Here is a 12,678-nt window from a genome sequence, read left to right as displayed (position 1 = left end):
TCCCCATAGTGGCTATATCGATTTACATTCCCATCAATAGTGTAAGAATTTAATTTCTGTTTCAGATTTTTCATCATTAGTGCATAGGAATGCAAGAGAGTTCCCTTGGTATTTTAAAGAATAAAGCTATTTAGCTTCTGGCTCAACTATTCTTGCTCTAGGAAACTCTGTTTCTCCCCTCATTTATGTTCTCTTTTTGGTACCATCTCAGAACGTTTGATTAGCCACCCTGAATTCTCTTATGGCAGTGGTTCTCAAATTTGAGTATGCAACAAAATCACCTGGAGGGCTTGTTAGAACACAAATTTCTGGGCCCCACCCACAAATGTGTAATGTAGCAATTCTGATAATTTGCATTTCTAACAAGTTTCCAGGTGATACTGATGTTCCTGATCAGGAGACCACACTTAGAAAATCACTGTCACAGATTTTATTAACCCATAACTTGGGCATAACCTGGCAACTTCACACAGGTAAGTGACTCCTTCTTCCCAGAATAATAATCTGCCTTTAAAAATCCATTTCTGAATCACAATATACGTTTGCATTTTAAGGCAAATAAAGTCAATAAGTCAGAGTAAACATTGAGTGCTTACTAGGGGCAAAACAGGGTTCTGATTACTAAAAGCCTCACTGACTTTTCATTATACATGTTAGAATTATTGACATACATTTTTTTGTTAGAACATAAACTTCTGACCCCAATTTGAGAAGGGAAATGAGGACGTTCTTTGTTGAGTTCTGCCACACCAAACTCCAGGTCATAACGATGACCTTTAACTGTTACTGAACTTTTCATTCCTTACATTTTAGTACTAGATTATCTTCCCAATGTGTTAAGTGGGTTACTTTTATCTCTTTAAGCAGAATGCAAGCTTTGTAAGGAGAGGACCCTATGTTACACTTTTTATCCCTTAGTAGTGCTGGACATGTGATAGGAACTCAACCTTTATTGGCTGACTCATTCATTCATCACTTCCCAACATGCTTTTCCTAAATCGGGGCTCCAAAGAGGATCATGAATTGCAAAAGCAACAGTCTCAGCCAGAGAAAGAACAGATTTCTAAGCCAACTGAATGACTTGTGTTTTAGTCACTCTCCTGGGTTATGCATGATTTTTCCTTGCCTCTTTTCTACCTGGATAACTGAGATCTTACTGTACCATGATGAATCATCAAGAGGAAATGCTGGAGAGAGATAGAGTTAGAAATGAAATTACATATTACCAGTGACAGCCCGAACTTCTAGGAATAGAAGGACTAGAAATTGAAAATGGAATTCTTTTTGTTCACCATCCTATAGATAACACTAATAATTCCTTTTTAGACATCAAAACTGGATCAATTTTGAGAAGCAAGAGAGAAACTGAGGAAAAAGAAATATTCAAATATCACACTCTATTGGGTTTATACGTTCATTTGTAGCTATCGGCAAAGTTATTAACACATAGCAAGGGTGATTTTGACCAAACTCAGTGATTAACAACTCTAACATAAATTCTACCATGCTGTTGCCAAGTGATTCTAATTCATATTTTGATAAACATTTTCCCAATTCTATATTTGCTGAATTAGAACAATAATTTGACAAGGACTCATGAAGGTACATAATGCTATCACCTTATAATTTCATGGCTCAGAGGCTCTCCAACTCTTTGCCCTCAATATACCCAGTGTTCCCCAGCCATTCTTCCCCTATAAAACCACTACCACAACCCCATACTGCCAGTGCTCCCCTTCCCTGGCACTACTAGTATGATCTTAAAGATGGGGAGACAGGAAATAGCAGATGAAAGTTCAGAAAAAAGGAAATGAAGCATACCATTCAGATGCTAAAGACTCGGCAGTTCTGTACTCACAATCCATTTTGGAGATTGTTCTGATGAAGAACTCAAACCTCACACCCTTTTGAGAAATGGAACAGATAACAATAGCAAAATTGGGCTGTTATTGAAATAAAACAGAAAATATGCTAGACACAATATTTAAGCCTTAGCACACACACACAAAAATTTTAACTAGATATAAATATCATACAGTCTTCAAAAAAAAAAGTGATCCTTAAACTTTGTACTTATAAAGAACAAAAGACCCACCCATGACATTCTATCATGTGACAACTTATCAATGGAAAATAAAATTTACTAATGTCTCCTTTAGACATAATTTTTAGAATTTTTCATTTATCCAGATGTCAATTTTTATGCTTTTGGTCAGTACTTAAAGGCTATATAAAATGCATTTATAAAACTCAATATTTTTATGCAAACTACATGTTAGACATAGAGAATCCTTACTAACAACCAATGATCTATGGCCCATATTTAAAGAACCACCTTTGTCATTTTTTTTTTAAATATGGCATCTTTTTTAAAAAAATATTTATTTATTTGTTTGGCTGCACTGAGTCTTAGCTGCAGCATACGGATCTTTAGTTGTGGCATGTGGGCTCTTTTAGTTGCGGCATGAGTACACTTATTTGCAGCACACGTGTGGGATCTAGTTCCCTGATCAGGGATTGAACCCGGGCCCGCTGCACTGGGAGCGTGGAGTCTTAGCCACCGGACCACCAGGGAAGTCCAAAAACCACCTTTGTCTTTTTAATCCTCTAGCTGAAAACAGCAGAACAAAACTGGAATAGTAGTGATTAACTCACCTGGGGAAATGCAGGAATTATATTCTTTTGAAATCCCAAGTGTCACCAAATATTTGGGCAAAAGAGGATAGCCAATGATATACAAGGTTTTTCAACCTTTACAGTATGGGTCAGATAATTCTTGTTTATAGGTGGTTGTCCTGTGCATTGCAGGATGGGTAGCAATATTCCTGGTCTCTATTCATTAGATGCCAGTTCTACTATCCCACCCTCTCAGTTAAGACAACAAAAAATGTCTCTAGGGCTTCCCTGGTGGCGCAGTGGTTGAGAGTTCACCTGCCGATGCAGGAGGCGTGGGTTCGTGCCCCGGTCCGGGAAGATTCCACATGCCGAGGGGCGGCTGGGCCCGTGAGTCATGGCCGCTGAATCTGCGCATCCGGAGCCTGTGCTCCACAACGGGAGAGGTCACAACAGTGAGAGGCTCGCATACCGCAAAAAAAAAAAAAAAAAAATGTCTCTAGACATTGCCAAACGTCCCTTGGAGGAAGGCAAAACCATCTCTGGTTGAGGGCCACTATTATAAAGTGATAGGAGGATAAAGTTCAAAATTAGATATTCATAAAAAAAAAAACTAGAAGATTGCAGTCACAGAGGTATCAATTTGATTTTTTGCATTATCTCAAAGTTTCTCCAAAGATTCACATTTTCCCAATGGAAAATTGGGTACAAGGTACAAATGACACTCCAGAGACAAGAAGAAAAGTTCAATTTATTGTCCAATCATTTTCTTAAAAAAATTTAATTTTTGATAAAATAAAACAAACTTTTAGTACCATAGAAACCTTTCAACATGTACAACGACATATTATTACTATGTACAGCTTCAAAAACAAACGCTGCCAGCTCCAAGTAAAGTGATGTTGATGAACACCCTGACTACATGTAAGCTGTAGGAAATTTCCTAGATGGCCAATGTGTTCCTTAGCTTGGAAAAAAAAGGATACAATTGAAAAATATAAATAAGACCTTCAATCAGTTGAGAATCATAAAAACACTTTCTGAAGTTCAGTCATCTGGATCTTGGGGAATATGTAGTAGTTACGAGAGTTCAACAATTAAAATGAAAGCCTGTGGATATTGAAAACTGAGTATTCCAGGAGAGGTCCTGTAGGTTCACAGTCGGTCTATCAAAAATAAAAGCTATTCTTATTGTGGTGGAACTTGGTATCTGGCTCATATACCATTCTTCACCAGCTCATGGACTCCATTCTCATCAATGATTAAAGGTGCGTGGAATTCCTTATCTGCCACATAACTTTCTAGTCCCTACAAGAAGGGTTGAAATGAAACACAGTTAGAAAATTGGTGGACACTAGTCATGTAATGCTGGACTTAATGGCTATAATAATGATTTGGGTTGAGATACAGAATTTACAAGTCAATAAAAAATCTACTTAGTATACTTTTAAAACTGGGCTTAATGACCTATTTATGGAATCATAAAACAAACAACAAAAAGAGGGAAAGCTATTCTGATTATAATAAAAGTTTTAAAGTTAATAAGATGATAATCATTCTTCCTTATAATCATCACTTAGTAGAGTTAACATTCTAAGCAAGGTGGCTGTTTCTGATGCTAGAAGTGAACAATCTGACAAGGATCTCCAGAAAAAAATATTACGTATTAGAATAAAGGGGTCCCTACATCCCCCAGTCTTAAAGGTGAAAGTATTAAGCATATGAACAAAACAGACCCACTGAAAGGAAAAATTACATCACACTAAAAAATGACAGACGATTTACCTAAAAAACAAGGATTATTTTTTAAAAGCCCATTGCATTTCAATGTGTAGGTGAAATGAAGTAAACATTAAACGTTCTGTTCATGGCAACTAATGGATAGATGCAAAGCCATAACAGGAACTCTCGAAGAGAAGGTTTCTCATTCCCAGGACAAGCTCCTCAGGGCAGGGCCACTGGAAAATGATGTGTCTTCTCTAAGGACAACTCTACTTCAACATAAAACAATATCACAATCCTACTTCTAAAAGAATAGGGAAAAAAGCAAAAAGCAAACTTACTTCTCCAGCATAGGAGATAAGAGGAGAGATTTCACATTGTATTGGTACATCATTGGCATCCTTCAAGCTAAGAAAAAAAATCAGACATGGTAAAGATTCTGCTTCCCATGTTACTTGCCAGAGCAAAGATAGAGACCATAATTTCCCTCTGAGAAACCTGCAGATAACAAAATTCTCCTAAACAAACAGAGCAGGTCCTACCTTCATGATCACTTAATTCCCTGAGTAGTAAGTTAACATGAAATCATCATGGTCCAAAAGACACTATCTGGGGTAATCACCAGTAGCTCTTCAAAGTACTTCGCCAACATTGATACACTTACCCCCTAATGTACATATCATTTTTTATCATTTCCAAATTTTAAGTTCATAGACAAGGGACTAGTTACTGAGTACGCACTGTGTTCCAGGCTCACTGCGAGGCATTTTGAATCCTTCGTATTTGATTTTAACCCCTGCCACAGCCTTGCATGTTACGTACTAATGCTGACCAACATTCTAAAGCTGCACTGTCCAAGACAGTGGCCACAAGCCACATATGGTTATTTAAACTTAGATTAATTAAAATTTTAAAAATTAATTAAAAATTTAAAATTCAGTCCCTCAGTCATAATAACCACACTTCAAGTATTCTGTAGCCATAAATGGCTAATGACTACCAAATTGGATAGCACAGATACAGAACATTTCCTTCATTACAGAAAATTCCATTGGACTAAAGGGTCAGTTAAATTATTTCCCAGTACAGCCCAAATCTCCTAGATTAGCTGAGCTGATTTATTCAATGTTTCAAGGTGCTTCTCGGTTACTTTCACCAAGGTCCCTTTTTTAAGAGCTAAGGCAGAATGCACCCAAGTGAAGGCAAGGCCAAAGTCACCACTTGCTTCCTCTAGATCACGTTCTAACATTTACAGCCACCTGCGATCCTGAGTTTCTAAATTATGTAACACAAAAGTCAATAAACAGTGCTTTTAATATGCTTAAAGTCACTAACTTCACTAACTTTGGTGGAGTCAATAAAATCAGAGGGCTTCTGAGGTTAGCCACACCCAATCTTTCTGTCAACAGAACCATTTAGTGAGCCTTCAAGGCACTCTATACCCTACTCCAACTCACTTGTCCTGCTACTTCCCACTCAAACCAGCCCAGACACATGCACTTTAGATTATTCCAAGTCATTTTCAGCTATGGTCCCTTTAACTATCCAAATCATATCCACCCTCCAAGACATAACTCAAGCCCCAGCCTTCCTTTGACCAATGCATTTCACAGTGATTGCTCTCATTCAGTTATTTATAAAAAAAAATAAATTTATTAGACATGTGATAAGTCACTGCCTCCTAGGGTAATTATTATTTATACCACACATTTAACACATATTGCCTGATGATGTGACTTAACTTTTATGTATGTGCATCTTGAATCTCCCAGTAGGCTGTAAGAAATGACTTATTTCTCTTGTGTAAGCTACTTCAGCACCTGGGATACTAACAGTACCTGAAGGTCTGTGTGCAGGCCTACAAATGCTTGCTGGCTGAATGAATAAACGAACTATGAGGGTAGATGGATGGCAGACTAATTCAGGTAAAAGATGAACTAAAAGATGGAGCACATATCTCTCCAGCCAGAGATGCAGATATGTATCAGATTCTATCAAAAGAGCTCAAGAGATCTGGTCCAGACCCTCTGGGGCAGCTTGGAGTCCTATAAAACCAAATGGGAAAATGAGGACCCATTCCATTGATAAGATGTATATAACCCAGCCCCACCTGAACCCCTAAAGGATTTGGTGTGCCAGGAACTGAAGGTGTTTTTGAACTGGAGGAACACATAGCCGACCTGAATATAACTTCCCTTCTAGTACCACAAAGATCCCCAAAAAAACTAAGAAAGTTGGATGCCCGAGAGGAGAAAAGAGACGAGCTCCCGTCACCAAATGTAAAATCTCAGGAGATAGGCAAATCAGCCCCCAACAGCCCTGTCCCCTAATTCTTTAGTCAAGCATCCTTCTGGTAGCTAACGCTGTTGAGTAGGTATTCAGGTAAAAAATAAAAATAATGTCATTTTGTCAAAATTCAGCATCCTTGCTTCCATTCTTTCAGAATACCTCCAAGCTGTTTCTTCTCTCTTTTATAAAAAATACTTTCTTTCCATCTCTCATTTTTAAGTAATCTTTTCTACTCTATGAGGGCATCCTTTAATGCTAAGAATTTCAGCAGGACTTATTTCTAATTCCATGATCTCATTTGGGGCCAAACTTTGATTTCAGTTTAACTATTCAACAAATGGTTAAAATGAAGTAAATTGGGATGGGGGGAGTGTGAGATAAAAGAACCCAAACAAGAACTAAATAATGTTTAAAACTTTTTGTATCTTAACTGAGATAGCTGGATGTTGTTTTCGGTTGTATAATTAAGAAGTTGTTTCACTTAACAGGTTAAAAGCTGTGGTTCAATCAGAAGGAAATTTAGGGTCAAAAATTTATTTTTTTAATTGTAAAAGCAGGTTGCTTCCACATATTAAAGACGATGGATGGGACAGAAAATGACAAAGGGCACTGCGTCCCAGCTGCCATGGCATGAAGGGCAATAGTTAGCTATGGCTGCTATAAGAAACTAGCCAGCTCTGTGAGTCCACTTCCTTGTCTCCAGGGCCACATCCCAGAAACAATGACACTCACAGGGACTTGTCTCTACAGGGCAAAGATGAGTGGCACAGGCAGGAAAAAACATACAGATGAAACTCACATCATTGCCACTCTATTTCTGAGAAAACCCCCATCTCCAGATCCTTGGCTATGTACACATTTCCCAAATTATCTTAAAAACTTAAAATTCAAACTAACCTTATTACTTTTAAAGTGTAATAAGAATACCAAGCTGTCTCTTTAGCTATAAAGATAATGGCTTTTTCAAACTCTGTCAGTACCCAAACAAGAGAGGATACATGCTACTTCTAGCTAAAAATTATCAACCATTAAGACAAAAAGACACTTTCTTTAGGAGCAGGAAATAACTGACTAAAATCAACACAGAGAGACGAAAAATGGAGCTGTTACTATGAGAATAAATCAAAAGGACAGTTTTCTCCACGTAAGAGCCATCAAATATGTCAGGAGTAGTTAGCCTTTATACTGACAGCATATATCCAATTTGATAAGACACATCTGCAGAATGTTATTTTTATCTAGCTTATGCTAAAAGGGGTACGCTGGGATCCAAATTTGTTCTCCCTGGCCTGTAACCTGCTCTAGATTTTATCTTTTACTTGTTAACTTGTCACTACAGGCTGAAATACCTATGGTCAAATTCTTTAGAAATGCATGCTCCCCATTTCCAGCATGCACTGAGATTCTGAGTTAGTGTCATCCAGCGAGATACCTGCCACCAAATAAGCAGTACCCCCACCAAAGCTTCAATCATCCGCCCCCCCCCCAGACCACCAAAAGGCAGAGAGCACTAAACTACAATGCCAGTTAGTATGGAGGGAAGCATAGCCCCATCACCATGCACTGCAGGCAGGCTGGTATATTTACTTGTGATTGACATCAGCTGTGATGGTCTCTGACTTTCCATTTGTAGCACTGCTATGTAGGAACAAATAAGCATTAATGGGAAAGGAAACATACCAAACAATAAAAATGAAGTGGAACTGCAAAATATACTTGACTGAAAGGCATGTATTTATGGTAAATTATAAACTTGGCAAAGGAGATCTGAGGGGGTAAAAAAAAATGAAAAACAAAAAACTCAATGGTCAAAGATGAAGCATGAGGACAATATGACATGGCACAGAGCAAGCCTGTTGACAAGACAGAGCCTGAAAGTAGCCTTGGACTGCAAGACAGTCTACTACTGCTCCTTCTTGTAAAAACACGGTTATGGACCAGTAAGTTCCAAGGCCCAATGTTCTAACCTTTACCAAGGCATTCTAGCACTTTTGTGCATACAAACGATCTTTTTACCCCTTAAGAATATAAATTATACGGCAGAATGTTTTTTACAAAAGTATAGAAACATCGAATGATTTAGAAAGGGGAAATTCTAGGTGCCAAGAGGTTTTATCAAAAAACATAAGACGTAACTTACTTTATCTCACGTTTGAATAGCTCCAAGGATCTTCTTTTTTTTTTTTTTTTTAATTCTAAAATCCTAAAACGTTTCCAAAGTTTGAGTATCAGTGAATGTAAGTAGCACGCACATCCCTTCCTGGCACCTCCCTCAGCAATCTGAAAGTGCCATGGTGAGAACTGAAGTACGCCTATGTCTCATAGGCAGCCTGTGGGTGGCAGGTCTTTTGAGGGTTGGAGGGCAGGGGCTCGTAGATAGCACTTAAGTGAGGCCACGGATATATGGGCAGCAAAAATCAATCCTCTTGCACTGTGGCATAGTGGCCTCTGATGGACTTTAACCATGGGGCACACCAGAAGAATTACCTTCTGACCATCATTCAGTAGGAGTCAGTTCACTGACACAATAGAGAGGCATCCAAAAAACCAAGAGTTTTAGAAGATTCCTCTTTAAGGGGAAGTAAAGCTATTGTTCTCTTTGTAACAGGCCAAGCCTTCATTACTTCACATCAGGATCTGCCCACATCAATACTCTGCTTTTTTTTAAGTTCTAGGAATACATCAGAGATAGAGGAAAAAGAAGTCCAAGAGGAGAAGCCCAGGAAGCGTACACACAAAAGAGAAAAGGCATCAACCTACCGCGGAATTGCTGGGAGGCGAGAGCCATTTTCATCTATGAAGTGGCCCCCGGCATTGAGGACCCAGCAGTGATGGAGGGACATCAAAGCATGCCTTGCAGTAGTGGGGTTGTCCTTCCCATTCTGACTGTCTGCATTCTTCAGTGGGGAAAACTCATCTTCCCGTAACACTTCATACACCACAAACTTCCTAGAGTAGAACCATACAAACACTGCTTTATTATGAAATAAAACTGTGCACACAGCTTCTGACTCCTCTCTATATAGCTAAGCCTTTGGTCTTCAATTACAGTCTCTCTTAATCCAATTTCAAACGAATGCTGAAAGAAATAATGTTCATCCCTGGATGAAATAAAGTTGGAATTCCCTTCTTTCTCTCTGCAAAATGAAAAATTATTTCCAACCCCAACAATAAAATACTTCATCTAATCTTAAGTCAGATTAGAAATCTTAATACAAAAAGATCATATTAGTACCTATTCTGGAACAAAAAAAAAACAGGCAAAAAGGATGATTTAGAAACGTATATAGGAAGATTACTCTTCTGCATTTTCATATTGGTCAAATTCTGAGACACAAATCTCAACATCAATGTGATCTTTAACAGAGAGCTATATAAGATAAAAACATGTTCACTGAAACATTTACTCAGATCAGTAAGACATCCTAAACACAAAATGGGCCAATTCTCTAACTCAACCTTTTCTGTCTCTCAGCCAAAATAAGTGACTTTAACAATTTTGCAGGAGAGTCAGATAATAAACTAATTGAAATTTTTAAAAAAGTACTCACAGGCAACTCAAACCATATTCTTGGATTGGTGGTTTCACACTAGAGGATGATAATGAGTCAAAACTATACACTCACGATCAAAATGCCATAACTGACATATATGCTGTCAACTGTTTTCTGAAAAGAGTGTTCTGCCTAGAAGAGTAAAGGGCAACGTTTCAAGACATACTTAATCTTACTGATGCTATTCGAAACATACTTTGCAAACTGGAAGATGTCAAAGACAAATTTTTCCATCTTTATTCCATTTGGTTTGTCTGGCTTAATTAACTGCCCCTGGGAATCCACATATGGAATCTTCTTTTGAGCCACATGGTGCTGCAACTGAGGTTCATAAATACTAAGTAGGAAAAGACAAAAAAAAAAAATCACTTTCCAAATTTAAAATGCCAGAGAATCTGATAAACATACTCAGGAGCAAACGCACCAACAATGAGTACTAAGATTTCAAAGGGAAAAGCATTTGTTAAATTTCAGTTCACGTTTAAATGAATAGACTTCCCTATTCATTTCCTTAAATTAAAAAAAAAATCAAATCATGATCTCCAAAATAAAAAAGTACACACACAGCTCACACCAACATCTCTCCCATGATTTCCATGTCTTTTATAAAATGTTCCATTCTTCACCCCAACTTTCCCAACTGAGATACCATCAAGTGTTAGATGGAAAGATGAGTATTTATAATTACTTTGGATGAATTAATAACACAGCTACAAAAAGCATAGTGGAATGGGAAATATTTTGGGACTGGAGTTGAAATTCTAAAGTAAACCTGAAAATGGAAATCAAAGGAAAGCTGGAGTAGCAATTCTCATATCAGACAAAACAGACTTTAAAGACTATTACAAAAGACAGAGAAGGACACTACATAATGATCAAGGGATTAATCCAAGAGGAAGATATAACAACGGTAAATATTTATGCACCCAACATAGGAGCACCTCAGTACATAAGGCAAATGCTAACAGCCATAAAAGGGGAAATCGACTGTAACACAATAATAGTAGGGGACGTTAACACCGCACTTTCACCAATGTACAGATCATCCAAAATGAAAAAAAAGTAAGGAAACACAAGTTTTAAATGACACACCGAACAAGACGGACATGACTGATATTTATACGACATTCCATCCAAAAACAACAGAATACACTTTCTTCTCAAGTGCTCATGGAACATTCTCTGGGATAGACCATATCTTGGTCACAAATCAAGCCTTGGTAAACTTAAGAAAATTGAAATCATATCAAGAATCTTTTCCAACAACAATGCTATGAGACTAGATATCAATTACAGGAAAAAAACTGTAAAAAAATACAAACACATGGAAGCTAAACAATATGCTACTAAATAACCAAGAGATCACTGAAGACGTCAAAGACAAAATCAAAAAATACCTAGAAACAAAAGACAATGAAAAGATAACAACCCAAAACCTATGGGATGCAGCAAAAGCAGTCCTAAGAGGGAAGTTTATAGCAATACAGTCCTACCTCAAGAAACAAGGAAAATCTTAAATAAACAACCTAACCCTATACCTAAAGCAATAGAAGAAGAAGAACAAAAAAACCCAAAGTTAACAGAAGGAAAGAAATCATAAAGATCAGATCAGAAATAAATGAAAAAGAAACGAAGGAAATAACAGCAAAAATCAATAAAACTAAAAAATGGTCCTTTGAGAAGATAAACAAAATTGATAAACCATTAGCCAGACTCATCAAGAAAAAAGGGAGAAAACTAAAATCAACAGAATTAGAAATGAAAAAGGAAAATAACACCTGACACTGAAGAAACACAAAGGATCATGAGAGATTAATACAAGCAATTATATGCCGATAAAATAGACAACTTGGAAGAAATGGACAAATCCTAAGTAAAGCACAACCTTCTGAGGCTGAACCAGGAAGAAATAGAAAATATAAACAGACCAATCACAAGCACTGAAATTAACACTGTGACTAAAAGTCTTCCAATTAACAAAAGCCCAGGACGGGATGGCTTCACAGGTGAATTCTACCAAACATTTAGAGAAGAGCTAACACCTACCCTTCGCAAACTCTTCCAAAATACACTGGAGGGAGGAATACTCCCAAACTCATTCTATGAGGTCACCATCACCCTGATACCCAAACCAGAAACAGATATCACTACAAAAGACCCCGAATAGCCAAAGCAATCTTGAGAAAGAAAAACAGAGCTGGAGGAATCAGCCTCCTGCACTTCAGACTATACCACTAAGCTACAGTAATCAAGGCAGTATGGTACTGCCACAAAAATAGAAATATAGATCAGTGGAACAGTATAGAAAGCCCAGAGATAGACCCACACACCTATGGTCACCTTATCTTTGATAAAGGAGGCAAGAGAATACAATGGAGAAAAGACAGCCTCTTCAATAAGTGGTGCTGGGAAAACTGGACAGCTACATGTAAAAGAATGAAATTAGAACACTTCCTTACACAAAAATAAACTCCAAATGGATTAAAGACCTAAATGTAAG

At 37.6% G+C, this 12,678-nt stretch overlaps 1 protein-coding gene across 6 annotated transcripts in view; it reads right to left on the bottom strand.

The window, feature by feature from the left end:
• Positions 1-3,332: 3,332 nt before the first annotated feature.
• The window catches only part of UHMK1 (U2AF homology motif kinase 1), a 104,872-nt gene continuing 95,526 nt past the window's right edge, over positions 3,333-12,678 (bottom strand). For 2 of the 6 annotated variants that reach the window (XM_024751606.1, XM_024751611.1), the window contains 5 exons: positions 10,375-10,515; positions 9,385-9,573; positions 8,212-8,262; positions 4,677-4,743; positions 3,353-3,921 (listed from right to left, as the gene is read on the bottom strand). In XM_024751606.1, the coding sequence (XP_024607374.1) occupies positions 3,829-3,921; positions 4,677-4,743; positions 8,212-8,262; positions 9,385-9,573; positions 10,375-10,515 (541 nt within the window). In that variant the 3' untranslated portion in view covers positions 3,353-3,828. Of the gene's footprint in view, positions 3,922-4,676; positions 4,744-8,211; positions 8,263-9,384; positions 9,574-10,374; positions 10,516-12,678 lie in introns of all 6 variants that reach the window. The other 4 variants (XM_024751610.1, XM_024751612.1, XM_024751608.1 and 1 more) reach the window with 4 other exon arrangements.

Source organism: Neophocaena asiaeorientalis, unplaced genomic scaffold, assembly GCF_003031525.2.
Source record: "Neophocaena asiaeorientalis asiaeorientalis breed wild unplaced genomic scaffold, Neophocaena_asiaeorientalis_V1.1 scaffold156, whole genome shotgun sequence".
NCBI classification, from domain to species: Eukaryota; Metazoa; Chordata; class Mammalia; order Artiodactyla; family Phocoenidae; genus Neophocaena; species Neophocaena asiaeorientalis.
This window is presented reverse-complemented; position numbering and strand designations above follow the sequence as displayed.